Genomic DNA, 16,383 nt, shown 5'->3' with positions numbered 1-16,383 from the left:
GGCTTCCTCGAGGGCGCAAAAGCAAACGTTCAGCTCGCAGAAACATCTGCTTGGCGTGGCGTCGACGTCCTCGCGGTCGCGGTCGGTGAGGTAGCTGTTGCTGCTGCTGCTGCTGCTGCTGCTGCTGCTGCTGCTGCGGGGCGGTCGTCGTCGTCGTCGTCGGGGCGCGAATGTGTGTCTTGCGCGGCTGGGCTGTCGAGAGGTACGATTGGCGGACGTCTTTGAGCTCATTGTGGAGGGTCGTGATGTGGGAGTTCTGGGGTCCGGGTCAGTAGTGGTCTGGCGGCTGGGAAATGGCGAAGAAGGGGAGGGGCTGACTGACGATTCTGTAGGCCTCCTTGAGGAAGCCGTCAATGTCCTCTAGGCTGAACTTTTTGCGGGTGGATGGAGCGCTGTGCTTGGCCAGCAGCTCGTTGAAGGCGGGAGTGAGGTCTGCCATTGTCGGGGATGGGGCCGGCCTGGCGTGCGAGAGCTGGTAACAAGGTGCGTGTCTGAGGATGCAACTTGGGCGAGCTTCTACCTGTGAAATCAAGCTCCAGGGCGGGCATCAACGTTGTGGAGAGCGAGAGCTGTTCCCAATGACGTGTCTGCATTGATTGGAGCAGCAAGCCACAGCGAGGCGGTGCAGTGGTGCACAGACCACGCTCGTCAAGACGTTGGAATGGCATTCTCATTCTACCAAATCGACAGTCAAATTTATGCATTCGTATCAAAATTCTTATTCCCAGACATAGGGCACTTCATCATCGCAGAGAGCTAGCTTTCAACGTAGCTGCTGGATGGAAATCAATCATCAGTGAATTCCATATCCTCAGGGCCAGAGCAGGTACATGGACATGAGTCAGCTGCACTGCATCTGCCTTTTGCCGCAATTTTGTCAAGCTCGGAACTCTACAGTTTCTGTTATTCATCGTTGGATCGAATCTCACTCTGGCCACGCGGACTTGGGGAACACAGAAAGCTAGGTAGGAGCGGAGAACCAGCATGGAGCGCCGCATTGATCCCGTGTGGATCGCTCCAAAAGCATCCGGCCGACCATCCGGCGTGCCACGCTTTGCGCCGGCCGATATCGGGCAGCCGCCAGAAGTGGACATCCAGCAGTCGACGAGGTTCGGCAGTGAGCGATTCAGACAAGTCACCATTCTTATGTCGAGAGGTGAAAACTGGCTCCATAGATCCTAAAATATGTCAGGGCGCGCCTGCAGCTTTGCTCGAATCGTTCAGTTTCTACACCTTTAAATTAAGAGGGCGAGATGTGAAGTGAAAAATGTCAAAATGCGATGTCTTGTGCAACTGATTTATTTTCCATTGCTCATTTGATGGCACTCACTTCTATGCTGTGAGTATGTGCTTGGGATCTGCTTACGACTATTACTCTGTTCCATGTGATGAACCTAGCTTCAATGCGGAGAAAGGTGAATACTCTCGTGAAGTCAACCTGATCAAAGGTAAAGATGCAGGCCATTGAAACCTTGGCAGCTCAACTCAACGTCCATTCGTCTACAAAATGCTGGATGCAACATCAATATTGACACTGCGTCAGTATTCTCAATGACAGGCCAACGTCTAATGTCGCAAGTCTCACAAACTCGGGTCGAACAGGGTCCGCGCAAAACTATACTAAATACTGTGATCTGACTATGGCGCCTTGAGTGAAACTAGCTTTTTCGAAATAGGCTCTAATGTTTGTTGATTGACAACCTCGACCTGGCAACATGAAAAGTGTCTTGATATGGGCCTATGCTATCGCAATCAGGGCTCATAAATGCATCACTTTTTGTACTTACAAACACGATACTGGATCATATACGAACGACATCGGCGTACTTCATATAGTTCCGGGGACAGGGTGGACCTCTCCTCTGTAAATGGCCATCAGTGGAGTACCCACGCAGGCTTTTCCCAGCGGTGACATTGTATTTCCGGCCAGCCGGCACGGCGATAAGCCTAGCTGCTTTTCCAAGCATCGCAGTGCCAGATTGATCATATAAAAGCGGTATGGCCCCAGTGGATTGCATGCCTTATCGTCATCGCAGCCATCATGACCACCACGGCTGCCGTCACCCACGATGAACCTCCCATCGAGGACGCCGAAACGGTCGCCCGCGTTCCCAGCGGACCGGCCTACAGCACCTTCAATCCGCGCACCAAGAAATGGATTACTTTCATGGTGTCCGTTGCGAGTTTCGTCTCCCCCATGACCGCCAACATCTACTATCCCGTTCTGGAGCCCATTGCTCGAGACCTTGACGTCACCATCGCACTGATCAACCTGACGGTGACCTCCTACATGATACTCCAGGCCATTTCCCCGACCATTTTTGGCGATTTCGGTGACATGGCCGGTCGCCGCCCGGCGTACCTCATTGCCTTCGCCATCTACCTCTGTGCCAACATTGGTCTCGCCTTGCAGCGCAACTATGTCGCCCTACTGGTCCTCCGCATGGTGCAGTCTGGCGGCAGCAGCGGCGCCATCGCCCTCGGCTTTGCCATGGTCGCCGATATCACCACCTCTTCCGAGCGCGGCAAGTACATGGGCATCGTCGGCGCCGGCATCAACATCGGCCCTACCCTCGGCCCCATCCTCGGCGGCGTCCTGACCGAGTTCCTCGGCTGGTCCGCCATCTTCTGGTTCTGCGCCATCCTCTCCGTTGTCTGGCTCGTCCCCTTTGCCCTCGTCGTCCCCGAGACATGCCGCAACGTCGTCGGCAACGGGTCCATTGCGCCACAGGGCTGGAACAAGACCCTCCTCGACACGCTACGCACGCGCGGCACGCCCCGCCAGCCGACGGACCCGCCCCGGCCCCGGCTCCGGCTCCCCAACCCCCTGCGCGCCGTGCGCATCATCTTCGACCGCGAGATGGCGCTCATCCTCTTCTACAACAGCATCCTCTACGTGGCCTTCATCGACGTCTCAGCCACGCTCGGCACCCTCTTCAAGCGCATCTACGGCTTCTCCGACCTCGAGCTCGGCCTCTGCTACCTCCCCTACGGCGCCGGCTGCTGCATCGCCTCGGTCGCCCAGGGCTACATCCTCGACTGGAACTACCGCCGCACGGCCCGCCGCGTCGGCTTCGCCATCGACCGCAAGCGCGGCGACGACCTGACCCACTTCCCCATCGAGCGCGCCCGCCTGCAGCCCGTCTTCCCGACGCTGGCCGCCGGCCTCGCCGTCCTCGCCGTCTACGGCTGGGTCCTCCACCTCGAGACGAGCGTCGCCGTGCCGCTGGTGCTGCAGTTCCTCATCGGCCTGACCATCACGGGGTCGTTCGGCGTCATGAACACGCTGATCGTCGATCTGAACCCCAAGGCGCCGGCCACGGCCACGGCGGCCAACAACCTTGTGCGCTGTCTGATGGGTGCTGCGGGGACGGCGTCGATCGAGTACATGATCATGGGCATGGGGAGGGGGTGGTCCTTTACCTTTCTGGCCCTGCTGTGTGCTGTCCTGTCGCCGGCGTTGTGGGTCATTGTGCGGTATGGGCCCAAGTGGAGGAGGGAAAAGGAGGCTCGAGTGACTGCAGCGAAGTAGCCCCTGCCCTTGACATGGTGGTGGACTAGGTGAAAGATGGTCATGAGGCTATGGCAAACCAAATAGAGGGTTCAACAGAGTCCAGAGATAAACACAAATGCTTTCATTGCGAGGATGCCGTGATATTGCTTGCTACCTTAGCTGGAGGTCAACCAACTGGATCCCTGGAGCTCAAGGAGGATCAGACATGTAAACCCCCTATCAGGCTGGCATGGGGCGCAAAAAAAACGACTGCGCCATGGCTCGGCACTCGTGGCAATGATGATGCTGTTTGAGTCGGGCGATTGATGAAAGCTGATGAAAAAGGATTCCAAACGGGTTGTTGGTGGGTGCCAAAAGCGAGGACATGATTATTCGGGCGACTCGCCTTTCGTCCTATTCGCTAATCGGGTCGGATATGGATGCTTATTGCCACAAGGTACCTGTTGCCGATCAGGCAAGGTTCTGTTCTGTGACCCAGGAGTACTTTCATCCCAAATGTGGAGTCCTCATTTGATGCATTTGTTCTGTCGTTATCGCCCCGGTAAGACTCCTTACCGATGCTGGATCTGACCAATTACCTTCGTTTGGACTTCTGGAAGTCTCCTTTTGTACCTTAACAACAATCAATCCACTTTGTTCAATTCCGTGGTGACAGTTATGAGCCCGGGCGACGATACAGCTCCTTGACCTTCGATATCTACAGCAGGGCGCCTACGGCCAATACGCCTGCTGCGAAGCTGTCTACAGCTGAATCGCCGCTGCACTTCAACAGTCAATTGACGCGACGTTTCGCCATTGACGACCACTGGCCAAGGGCCGTTACCGACATCCTCCAGGAGAGCGATCATCTCTCCACGACACATCGAAGCAGGAGAAATCAGCTCCTCAAGACCAATTGAACCTCCGAGACGTGTGGCCTAGGGCTTGAGTACACGCGGGGTCAATTGATGATATTCAACATACACGCGATCAGTCGCGACCATCGAACGACCTCCCCGACGGTCTCCGACAACGCCCAGGGAGCCTCAAGATGGACTCTGGTAAGCACAGAGTGACACTTACAAGGAGGGAGGAATGGAGGACATGGCTCAACTCAGTCAGAGCCGTGGCGACCTCCTACGAGGCCTGGGATCTAGTCGACCCAGACAAAGAGGCTAACAGGCGGCCCAAGAGGGCCAAGAAGCCAATAGCACCGTCATTCGAAGATGAGACGCGAGATCTCAGCACACTGCTGACGTTGTACAAGATCCATTTGGACATCTACAACAGGGAGTCAGCGGGCCTCCAGGAGGTCCAGAAATACATCCTCAACACAGTCGACAGGAGCCTTTCGGCCGTCTTCATGAACGAGGAAAGCAGCCAGGAGTGGCTCAAGGCGTTGAAGGACCACTTCGCCCCTTCCGACATGGGACAGAAACAATACATTCGCCAGCGCTGGGAGGAGCATATGGCGATGATCAAGAAGATGGACCATGAGAAGTGGGTTGACGACTTCATCCTACTCTGTATCGAAGTTGAGAAGCACGGGATTCCTCAGCTTAAAGAAGCCGCAGATCAAAATGTTCAATTCCTTCGGGCAATTCTTTCCGTGTCTCCAGGGTGGGCCGAAGCAGAGTGCGCCCACCAAGTTCGCCGGGAGCTGGATGATCGTGATGGAGGGAAGGTACTGGCGTTGAGGTACAAGAGCTACCTTAGAGACTACCAACCGCATCGCCTCACCACCAAGCCATCTCAGACGTCCTTCTACAGCGACTCGGTGACCTTCATGGGCAAGGACCGGAATGGTCAAAGTGATCGGACGAGTGCCCAGGATTCCCATCGTGACTCTCCTCAACAGCCAAACAGCTCGCCTTCTCGCAGACCATTCTGCGACTGTGTACAGCAGAAGAGGGCACCCAAGGCGTGTCAGCCCATCTGTCTGTGCCCAAATATCGCGGAACACCGGAGGAAGAAGAGCTATCAATCCGATCAGAGCCTGCTGGACTACATTGACGAAGCGAAGAAAAGGATGAAGCCAAGCACATTGCAATTCTGGAACGAGAAAATCAAGGAGGACAAAAAGAAGCGGCAGGAGGCAAGAGGCACCAGTGGAGTCGCCGTCTCTGCTTTTAACAACTTCCTCGGTGACGATGATGAACAGAGCTGCGATGACGAGTACACCAACTTCATGAGCAACTTCTCCGTCGCTGATTCGGACGAGTTTCAACGGACAAACCGAGGAGGGGATCTCCGTCACGAGTTCCTGATCGACTCGGGTACACCCAACCATATAACCAACAACAAAGACCTCCTCACCAACTTTCGCGAGGCCACCGACACTGTAAGATACAGCACAGGAGGAGGCAAATCAAGCCCCGTCGAAGGGCATGGCACGATGGCCATCGACACCCTCGACAGCAAGCAGAACGTCATCAGCATCACCTGCCATGATGTCTCGTACATCAAAGACTACCCGACGACGCTTATTTCAGCCAGGCAGCTCCAACGCCAAGGACTCGGACTGGACTCCCTCAGGAACATGCTGTTCAACCCAGCCACTGGCTCAGAGATCCCACTTCAGGAGAAGGGTGGCCAGTATGCGGTGAACACCCTACATAGCACCACTTCCTTCTATCACTCCAAGAAGCAGAGAGCCGCGATGGTCAGCGACTCGAGGCTCTGGCACGAACGGCTGGCTCATGCCCACCCAGAGGCCATACAGCAGCTGCCATACAGCTGTACTGGAGTTGGGGTGAAAGGGCCAACAACATTCGAATGCGAGTCTTGCGGGGTAGCGAAATCCAAGAAGATTGTATCTCGGAGACAGCCAACGTACACGACGACGAATCCATTTGAGCGCGTCAACCTGGACTTCTTCAGCCCTGGGAAGTCGTACAACGGCATGGAGTCGTGCCTTGTAATAACGGACGCATATTCGGGGAAGATTGTTGTCAGGATTCTGCCTGCCAGAGCAGATGGCTTCCAGGCGTTTATCAACTTTGAGATGTTTCTCTGGAGACAGTACCATCTGGTCATCAAGGTCCTGAGAGTTGACTGGGACTCAGCACTACGCAGCAATCTGGTTACTTGGTCAGAAGAGCGCGGCATTCTCTTGGAGAGATCAGCCGCAAGGACACCAGAACAGAACGGTGCCGCAGAACGCAATGGAGGCACGATATTCACCATCGCAAGAACCCTTACCTCGGCTGCTGGGTTCCCGGAGGATTTGTGGCCAGAGGTGGTACAAACCGCTGCATATCTCCACAATCTCACGCCGAAGGGACGCCTACAGTGGGCGACACCAGAAGGAAGGCTGAACGACTGGCTCAACTCCAAGGGCCTTGCCGCTCGAACTACGGCTCCAGGCCTGGCTCACCTGCGAAGATACGGATGCAGGGCGTATCCTCTCACGGCAGACGCCCAAGAGGGACGTAACCGAAAGCAGAAGCTGGCTCCGAGAGCCCACATCGGCTATCTCTGTGGATACGACAGCAGCAACATATACAGAATCTGGGTTCCAGAGATGAAAGCAGTATTGAGGACAAGAGACGTGGGTTTCGATGAGTCCACAGTTTTCAAGGACGCCCAATCCCCAAAGCCAATTCTACAGGACGAATTCCAGGCTTTGGACGTGCCCGTTGCGGACGCCCAGAATCCTTTCAACTCGTCACTGGACATTGACGAGTTCGATGTTGCCACCATCGACCTGTTCGAGAAAGCCCGGACATTCCAACTTGGAGGAAAGATCAACGCGGAGATACTGCGACCCCGGGAAGGTCACACAGCCAGCAGAGATGATGTCCTGCCGTCACCACGTCCAACTCCAGAGACGGAGACTGGACAAGGCCAGCCAGCTGTCTCTGAGGGGGTGGAAGATGCCGTAATAGACACCATTCAAGGGGCTGAAGATGCTGTGGAAGACACGATCCCCGTGCCAGACACCATTCAAGTGACTGAAGAGGCTATTGAAGACACTATCGAAGTAGCTCGGAGCCCTGAATCAACACCTCAACACACACCAGCTGATCAAAGTTCAGCTGAAGACGAGACAGAGACTGTGGAGGCCCGACCATCAGTGGCACCAGCCCCACAGCCGTCGCCATCAACACAAATCCAAGGCACTCGAAGGAGCGCTAGAGACAGAAAGCCGTCACAGTTCAAAGACGGCACCCCCACCGACCAGGCTCTAGGAGCCCGCCGCAGCAAGAAAATGCCTCCATCATCACATTTGACCGTGGAATACTCATTCTTTCACACTCAGACTCCATCGAACAAGAAACCGCTTCTCCGAACAGATATGCCCGCGGAGCCAAGATCCTGGAAGGAGATGCTTCATTCTGATCACAAAAAGCAGTGGCTAGAAGCAAGCGTCCAGGAGGTCAACACCATTGAAAATATGGACACAATCGAGCAAGTCCCCTTCGAATCGGTCGACCAGGAAATACACAAGGTTCTCGGGTTGACCTGGGTCTGGAAATACAAGGTTGACTCCACCGGCTACGTGACCAAGTTCAAGGCCAGGCTCTGCGTACGAGGAGACCAACAGCCCAAGAATGAGATGGAAACATACGCGTCGACACTGGCAGCCAAGACGTTCAGAACGTTGATGGCCATCTGTGCAGAGTTTGACCTAGACACGCACCAGTTGGATGCCGTCAACGCCTTTCCAAATGCACACCTCGACGAGACAGTCTACGTCTGGGCCCCTCAGGGCTGGGATCTCATGCAGGAGATGCAACAGAAGAAGGGCGCTCCACAGAGGCGCACGATTTTCAAGCTGAAGAGAGCTTTGTACGGTTTGCGCCGATCACCGCTTCTCTGGCACAAGCTGCTGTCCGAGGCTATGCGGAAGATCGGCCTCGTGGCTCTCGAGGAAGATAACTGTGTCTTCATGGGCAGAGGCATGATCATGTTCTTCTACGTTGACGACATCATCCTCATGAACCGCAAAGAGGATCGCCAAGCGGCCGAAGAGCTGAAGAGCCAGCTCAAGTCTCTGTTCGAGATGCGAGAACTTGGCGAGGTCAGATGGTTCTTAGGCATCAGAGTGGTCAGAGATCGTAGCCAGCGCAAGCTCTGGCTGTCTCTGGAGAACTACATCACTGAAAAGATGAAGGACCTCAACCTCCAGCCATCCACCAGAGGTCATTTGACGCCTCTATCAACAGACCCAGCACCTGCTCCAAAGGATTACGAAGCCTCTGCTGAATCCATTCAACTATACCAACGCAAAATTGGTTCCATCAATTACGCAGCAACCACAACACGACCTGATGTGGCCAAAGCTGCCTCAAGACTTGCGGAGTCTCTGCTCAGGCCGACAGAACTCCATCACCTTGCAGCAGACCACTGTCTCCGCTACCTCTATCGCACAAGGACTCTCTCGCTGTCCTACGGAGGATCAGGAGACCATTCTACATCGCTGTATTGTGCGAGCGACGCATCATTCGGCGATGATCCCATCACCAGATTTAGCTCACAAGGATACACCACCATGCTCTTTGGAGGTCCAATTGACTGGAAAGCTACAAAGCAGCGATCCGTGGTCACTTCTAGCACCGAAGCTGAGCTGGTGGCCCTCAGTGTCGCAGCGAGGAACTACCTTGCCACTCTTCGTCTGATCAAGGAGCTTCAGCTACGTTTTCATGGCAAGGTTCCGATCCAGATGTTCTGTGATAACCGCCAAACGCTGCTGTTACTCACTAGTGAGAGGCCTCAAGCCACTACGAAGCTCAAGCATGTTGACATCCATCGTCTTTGGATCCGACAAACAGTCAGACAGGGGAAGATATCCGTGGACTGGATGAGCACTGACAAGATAGTGAGCGATGGGCTTACAAAGATTCTCCCGACTCAGAAGCATCAGAACTTCGTGAAGCTTCTGCAGATGGAGTGCGTACCAGCGGTCCACCAGTGAACAGCTTGCTCAATTTCGCCCACCTCTCCTAACACTTACACACATCCTTATTTGCTTCACAAGCACGATTTCCTTCATCTGCCCTGAGAACGCCAACTGTTCCAAAGGCACCAAATTCTCTACCAAAAGCCGCCAACAGGCATCTGCCTGATCTTTCGTGGTTCAGATGGTCAGAGAGAGGCTCGCCTACCCATCTGAGGGGGTGTGTTGCCGATCAGGCAAGGTTCTGTTCTGTGACCCAGGAGTACTTTCATCCCAAATGTGGAGTCCTCATTTGATGCATTTGTTCTGTCGTTATCGCCCCGGTAAGACTCCTTACCGATGCTGGATCTGACCAATTACCTTCGTTTGGACTTCTGGAAGTCTCCTTTTGTACCTTAACAACAATCAATCCACTTTGTTCAATTCCGTGGTGACAGTACCTTACCTACCTCTACCTACCAGTAGGTACACCTCAGGTAAAGGAATTCAGATGACTGTGCTGTCGTGAAAGACAAGCAAAGTGTGTTCAGATTCGCTTAGTCGCAAATCTAGCTTAATAGGGTACATCTGTATACCTGCATACACCGTTTCCCCTACCTGGTGGTGTACCTGGTACCTTAAGTACAGCACCAGGTGAGTACGTCGCTCCCCCGTCTCTGCTAGGTGACCGTCATTCAAGACAGGCTATCGACGACATCATCTTCTCAAAGACCCACGCTCTTAAAAGCCCTTACTACCTGCAAGCCGGAGCCCTACACCTTCGTCACGACGATAATACGTCTGCCCACCGCCTACTCAATAAGCCTGCAGCACCCGCATGCGGCTGTCTCGTATCGTCCCTCCACCTCACCTCTGCAGCCTCTACGCCGACTGCCTACCTACGCCATCTTCACTGCTCCCAGGCCCTTGTGCCATATTAATCGTACCGATAGCAGCAATCTCTAGGAACCCCCTTTCCTCGCAAGGACTATCAGGTCTTGTCCCTTCCAGGTTTCAACCTAGCCATGAGTGCAAGGCCAGGAGCATGCCACAACTGTAGGCGCAGCCGATTGAGATGTGACCGATCTCTTCCGCACTGCCTGAAATGCACCAAGGCTGGTCACACTTGCTTAGGCTATGGCACCCTGTTGCGGTGGGAGAAGGGCATGGCGAGTCGTGGGAAAATGGTCGGCGTGACATCCGACAGCATGTTAAAGATCCAGAAGGCAACCGCGACGTCGAGTCTACCAGCGCCATCGCCTGCAATCTTGTCTACAGAGCAGGCCCCATCAGCGAGCTCTCACTCGAACCCTCCTCGTTCGCTTCCTCGTTCATTAGAAGACCCGTCCGCGCAAGACCTAGACTTTCGGTCGAGGACATATCTTGACTATTGTAGGCCGCCTCTCCCGCCTGGCTTCTCTTCCCTGACTTCTCTCCATACTAATGTCAGCAAAAGTTGCACGTGTTGTTTGCAAAGATCTCGTTCTTTATGACACCCCCCAACACAATCCGTTCCGCGACCTGGTTCCAATGGCGTACCAGAAACCCATCTTGTTCCAGGCGATCACCGCTACCTCAGCGTTGCGCATGTCGAACGCGTGTCGACAGTTATCAAGGTCTTCAAGTATCTCTGCATCGACAGACTCGCCTCCTCAAAGCAGCACGAGGTCGCCGAGCTCTCGATCGATCGGTCCATGTCTAGCATCTCGCCCGGAGATTCTTCATGACGCGCTCAGCGCCAAGCAACAGGCACTTTTGCTGTTGAAGTCTGCTCTCGAAACCATGGCTCCGGCGGATGTTGACGCGATTCTCGCGTCAGTGCTTCTCCTTATTGGGTTCGAGCTCATTGACTCCGGGCGAGGCAGCTGGATATTCCACATCAATGGTGCGAGGACAATCATTGAGAAGCTGGTCGCGTCTGCCGTAGCAACCGAGACGACTTTGAGCCCGCTCCGCCGATGGTTGATGTCAAATTGCTTGGTGTAAGTCGTCCTGTGTCCAGAAACCTGATGGCCCGTGACTTGACATCGACTAGGTATGATCTTCTTGGGTCATCATTCGCAAATTCTTATCTACCACACAGCGGTGGGTTATCGACGACTACCATGTCACTGCTTCAGGATGCAGAAGGCAATCATTGCTCGTCATTTCCGGCAGCCCTCCTTTCTGTCATGCAGGCAGGGGCTCAGCTCTTAAAGATGAACGAAGACTTTACGTCTCCGGATACCTTGGCCGATTCGCGACGATACGGTGCCTTTCATCTCTTACATGCTGCAAAGTCATTCGACCCCGCTGTTTGGGCCATCAATCTCCAGCCACGCTCACCGGCCGACGATCTCTTCCATCGGACTGAAATTGCCTCTGCACACAAGGCAGCTGTGTGTGTCTATCTGTCGCGTATCATTCTTGCTCTATGGCCCAGCACAGCGTTGCCGGATGATTTGGAAACCCTAGCAGCCGAAATCATCGTCCACCTTTCATGTATGCAACCCAGAGATGCATTATTCACAGCAACGGCGTGGCCGGCTTTCATTGCTGGCCTGGAAACGGCTGACCTCACCAACCGTGCTTGGGTGGTGAGAAGGTTCCAGGAGCTCTGGGAGCTGGAGGCTTGGGGACTCACCAGAGAGGCCCTCGGAGCATTGACGACAATTTGGGATGAGAGAAAGAATGAGAATACTACCGAGAGCGGAAATAACATGCTCGATCTACAGGAAGAGAATTGGAACTGGGTCGAGAAGCTGAAAAGTGTAGGCACCGACTGGTTGGTTGCATGATTGTTAGGCCACCCCAGATAACCCATCAAGGTAGTGGTAGATATCCAATGCCCACTGACCGGGACTAGGCAGATAGCTACTACAATCATGAGAGCGATTCTCGGGGAAATATCCTCTTGAAGACCACGTTTTCTGGCACCAATTCGTGAGCAGAGGTCTGCATGTAGAATCACGCATCGCTCAGAGTACAGCCCCCCCTGACTGATTGCCTTCGCTGCTCAGTCATCGCCTCCTCCAAAAGTTCAGCCTTCTCATCCGCAGTCAAATCACTACTGGCCTTTGGAACCTTCCCCCAGATGGCCAGAATCAACAGACTCGCAGCTGCAGCACCCACTCCGAACCAGAAGGTGTTCTTATAACTCTGCCTCAATCCTACCTCATCTACTGTTGCCGCCTGGATGACGTCCGTCAAAGCAAGGACGAAGGCCACACCCAGCTGCAGCACAGAGTTGATGACGCTCCCCGCCAGCCCCTGCTGTGACGTGGGAAACGTCGTGGTCACGAAGACTGTCGCCAGGATCGTGGGCAGATCGATCCCCACGGTGCTGAAAATGACGGCAGGGAAGATCCACGCCCAGTAACTCCCTCCGAGCGGAATCATGGCAATGAGAAGCTGTGACCCTACGGCGCCCAGGCCGGCGATGATCAACAGCACTCGTCCTGGAACCAGATGCAGGATGAAGCCTTCGACGACGCTGATGATGAGGCCTGCGACTCCGAGAGGCACGTACCACGCCACCACCTGCAACGGGCTCGCTGACATGATGTTCTGGAAATAGAGTGTGCCGTAGACAGAAAAGACACCCCACGTGCCGTAAAGCAGGAAGAGGGCCAAAAGGAGAGGGCTCATGCAGGGTGTCGTGAAGATGGAAGCTGGCAGGAGAGGCTGCGCAGCGACGCGCGTTTCGATGTAGGCTGCAGCACCTAGTGACAAGACACCAAGCGCGAGACAGACGGGAATGTATGGTGCTCTCCAGCCTGCAGGGGCGTGTGCTGATTGCAAGATAGAAAATACGACGAGGACGAGGCCGCAGACGATCGTGACGGCGCCGGGGTAGTCCATCTTGGCCAGGCTTGGGGCTCGGTCTTTCGAATGAGGACGCGGAATGGACAAGATTGAAGTCACCAGCGTGATTGCCGTCAGGATGGCGCCGATCCAGAAGTAGAAGCCCCAGCGCGTGAATTGACCAACAATGCCTGCCATGAGGATGCCACCGAAGAACCCAAATACGGCTGAAGTGCCGTATACTGCGAAGACGAGATTCTTTCGTGGTCCGGGACGATACAACGATCCCATGAGCATGACTCCGGTCGGCAGGGCTGCCGCAGCTCCTAACCCCTGAAGGGCCCGACAGAGGTCGAGCATCAGCGGATTGATGCTGAACCCGGCTATTATACTCCAGACAAGAAGCCAGGCGAGGCCCGCCACGAAGACGGGATATCCTCCCCACATATCACCCAGACGGCCAAACACGAGCAAGGTGCTGGCGATGACGAGGGAGAACGCGGTTGCTGGCCACACACTGGCTGCTTGCGGGATATTGAGCTCCGTGATCAGTGTTGGAAGGATGACAGTGAAACCCGAGACGAAGTATTCTGTCAAGAATTGAGACATAGAGATGCTGAAGACGAAGATTATTTCGCTCCAGCGGGTTGGAAAGATTGGAGGCCGTTCACGGCCCAGGCGTTCAATTCGTGCTTGGAGCGACTCGTCAACGGTGGGTATGGCTTCGGCATTGCCATCGACATTGAGCGAAGCATTGTCGTCTGGCAAAGGAGAAAGTCCTTCGTCGGGAGCCTTGGGGCTACAATCCCTCGAAAGCATAGTCGGTGTCGCTGAGGTGTCGCTGGTGGTTCGCTGGGGCGGTGATGAAGGCGACGACAGGTGTGCCATTGCCTATCAAGTATCGGCTAATGAATATGAAGAGACATGTAACAATTCGAGACCGGGCCATAAGCATCACATGGAAGGCATCTTATTCATCTTTGGTGAAATGGTTGCTACATTTGTAATCAGAGTATCTGGAAGTGTGAATTTTCGGACGATTGAAGGCTCGTGTTCGTCATCCACACCTTGCCAGGCGAGTATCAACGCGCAACAAAACTCAGAGTCTCCATATCATCACATACCTTCAACGAATTGGATGATGGGTCAGCACTATTGCTTGCTCGACTTTGACGTTGCTGTTGACACGGCGCTAATGCACCACTTGCGTCTTGGCTGCCTATTTAGGGTTAGTGATGATCGATCTCTCAGCCTCCTGGACAGTTCAAGGTTCGTCGAGATGCGTTAAGGTCCAAGTTGAGACCCATATCTGGCATCTACCAGCCGTTTTTTGTCAGCTAATCGCTCTTCATTGGCCGGTGAAAGACTGATGTGATCCATCGCGGCCGTCTGTGGATCGCGATGTTCGTAGCCACGTTGATGAAAAGGAAAGGCTCATGTAGCTGGACAGTATACCCGCAGGAACTCGTACGCGAGATAATTATTTTTCTGCGGAGTTGACAGGATGCAGCCAACAAACGTTGCTGACTGGCGTAAGGCGATAAATGCCTCAAGAATGTTCCAGGACTTTCTGCAATGGATGGCACTCAGCTCAGATCAAACGTGGAGGAAGATCTGTTCAACACTAAGGCGATCAGCAGCGAAATCATCAGACAGGCCATTCGGGAATATGCCGGAGATTGCCTATCAACAAATCATGTACATGCCATGACGCTCGTCATGAGGCCCAGTCCGATTCTGTCGGGTCTTTGCAGCCCTTGGCTTTCCCAGTTCTCCATCGCCTGCTCAAACAGGACCTCCTGTTCTTCCACAGACGGCATAGGACTCCCCTTTCCCCTCGCCAACCGACTTTCCATCGTCTCTGTGAGCCTGACCTCGACATCTGCATCGTTCATGACGTCCTCCTTGAATACGTACGACCGAGCTTCGCAGTTGCGCCATCCTGTCCCAGGGTTCAGCCATGAGTCCTCCCAATCCTCGGTGAAGTAGTGCAGGAAACCCCCGTGCGCCACAAGCGCAATTTGGGGCTCTGTATCGCCTTGTTTGATCAATTGGCGGATTTTCTCTCGGATGAAAATGCGGGCGTCCCGTGCGCGGGCTGCTATGGCGTTACTTTCTGGGCTGTAACGAGTTCCTAAAGCTTTCACGTTCCAGCCCTCCTTGACGAGAGAGAGGTTGACAGGCAACTTGCTCTCGGCTACCACTCTGCGGAGAACTGATGGATTGGTTCCAACGTCGCACGCGTCATCCGAGGTTTCTTGAGCATCAGGGATTGCAATAATCTCGGGATGACACTTGCTGCTGGATGTGAGGGCCGATTGAAACACCAAATAGGCAGATTGGAGTGTTCGGCAAAGCGGAGAAGCCAGAACAAGAGATATCTTTGACTGGTCAGCGAAGACTGTTCTGCCCAAAGCCTTGCTCTGTTCTTCACCCAGGGGCGTCAAGTGAGGGTCAGGAAGAGTGTAGCATCCGCCACCGACGTTGTGAAAGCCCTGTCCGTGGCGGACACAATGAACCACTGGTGGCATTTTGGATGTGTAGAAGTATGAAAGACTTGTTTGTGGTAGTATGCAGAATCTAATGATCTATAGAGCATCGCTGTTGAGAAAATGGAAGTTCTCAAGAATATACATTGAATGTTAGGCTGCTGAATCATCTTGAAATCTTGTGCTATTCTGCTGCTAAATGCTTGTCTCAATCCAAAGCTCTAATAGGCAGCCAAGACACATGCCGTGCATAAACTCTATCGACTGACGAGTCTTTTTTGGGCGAGCAAGTGTCTTAGTCCGCCAAGTTCCCACTGGGCCCACATTCTAGAACGCCAGGGGACGAAATCCTTCCCCAGGCTTCCTATAGATACCTAAGCTGCAAAGAAATTCACAAATGGGGAAGAACAACAAATGACACTAGGCCTACTGGAGCGTCTTCTTCCGACACGAGGCTTCCCCAGCTCTGCTCAGGTTGGCCCGGTGCAGTGACTCTAGGATTGGGGGTGTGACCTCAGGATGAGGTACCAGCTGTCCTCAGAAGAGGTTCTCTCTATTGCTGATCACCTCAGCCTTGAATATAATACCGTAAGTCAGACTCTCGCAAGCAGTCATCGCTACTTACTTTGGAAGACGCCCCGATATCCCGCAATACTACTTCCACGCCACCTCATCGCATTTCAGAGACAGGTCGAGAAAGACTCTACATGTGACAAATTCGGGGGTACAATTCACTAGGT

General features: G+C 54.0%; 5 protein-coding genes across 5 annotated transcripts in view; 2 read left to right on the top strand and 3 right to left on the bottom strand.

Moving 5' to 3' along the window:
* The window catches only part of VDAG_10168 (uncharacterized protein), a gene marked incomplete at both ends in the record, with an annotated part of 1,273 nt that extends 834 nt beyond the window's left edge, over positions 1 to 439 (bottom strand). Inside the window, 2 exons of the mRNA XM_009659994.1 lie at positions 67 to 256; positions 323 to 439. Coding sequence (XP_009658289.1) covers positions 67 to 256; positions 323 to 439 — 307 coding nt within the window. The remainder of the gene's footprint in view (positions 1 to 66; positions 257 to 322) is intronic.
* Positions 440 to 2,041: 1,602 nt separating this feature from the next.
* VDAG_10167 (chloramphenicol resistance protein) lies at positions 2,042 to 3,532 on the top strand (the record flags this gene model as incomplete). Its single annotated transcript, XM_009659993.1, has 1 exon — positions 2,042 to 3,532. One exon carries the CDS (start codon positions 2,042 to 2,044, stop codon positions 3,530 to 3,532), a length of 1,491 nt encoding a protein of 496 aa, XP_009658288.1.
* A 7,621-nt stretch (positions 3,533 to 11,153) lies between these two features.
* On the top strand, positions 11,154 to 12,276 carry VDAG_10166 (acriflavine sensitivity control protein acr-2; the record flags this gene model as incomplete). Its single annotated transcript, XM_009659992.1, has 2 exons — positions 11,154 to 11,353; positions 11,455 to 12,276. 2 exons carry the CDS (start codon positions 11,154 to 11,156, stop codon positions 12,146 to 12,148), a joined length of 894 nt encoding a protein of 297 aa, XP_009658287.1. The 3' UTR covers positions 12,149 to 12,276.
* Positions 12,277 to 12,317: 41 nt separating this feature from the next.
* On the bottom strand, positions 12,318 to 13,973 carry VDAG_10165 (drug resistance protein; the record flags this gene model as incomplete). The annotated part of the gene is made up of 1 exon (XM_009659991.1): positions 12,318 to 13,973. One exon carries the CDS (start codon positions 13,971 to 13,973, stop codon positions 12,318 to 12,320), a length of 1,656 nt encoding a protein of 551 aa, XP_009658286.1.
* Positions 13,974 to 14,848: 875 nt separating this feature from the next.
* VDAG_10164 (phosphoglycerate mutase family protein) lies at positions 14,849 to 15,685 on the bottom strand (the record flags this gene model as incomplete). Its single annotated transcript, XM_009659990.1, has 1 exon — positions 14,849 to 15,685. One exon carries the CDS (start codon positions 15,683 to 15,685, stop codon positions 14,849 to 14,851), a length of 837 nt encoding a protein of 278 aa, XP_009658285.1.
* Positions 15,686 to 16,383: the final 698 nt, after the last annotated feature.

This window comes from Verticillium dahliae, genomic scaffold (assembly GCF_000150675.1).
Source record: "Verticillium dahliae VdLs.17 supercont1.32 genomic scaffold, whole genome shotgun sequence".
Lineage (NCBI taxonomy): Eukaryota > Fungi > Ascomycota > Sordariomycetes > Glomerellales > Plectosphaerellaceae > Verticillium > Verticillium dahliae.
Note: the sequence above shows the minus strand (reverse complement) of the source record. Positions and strands in the feature narration are given on the sequence as shown.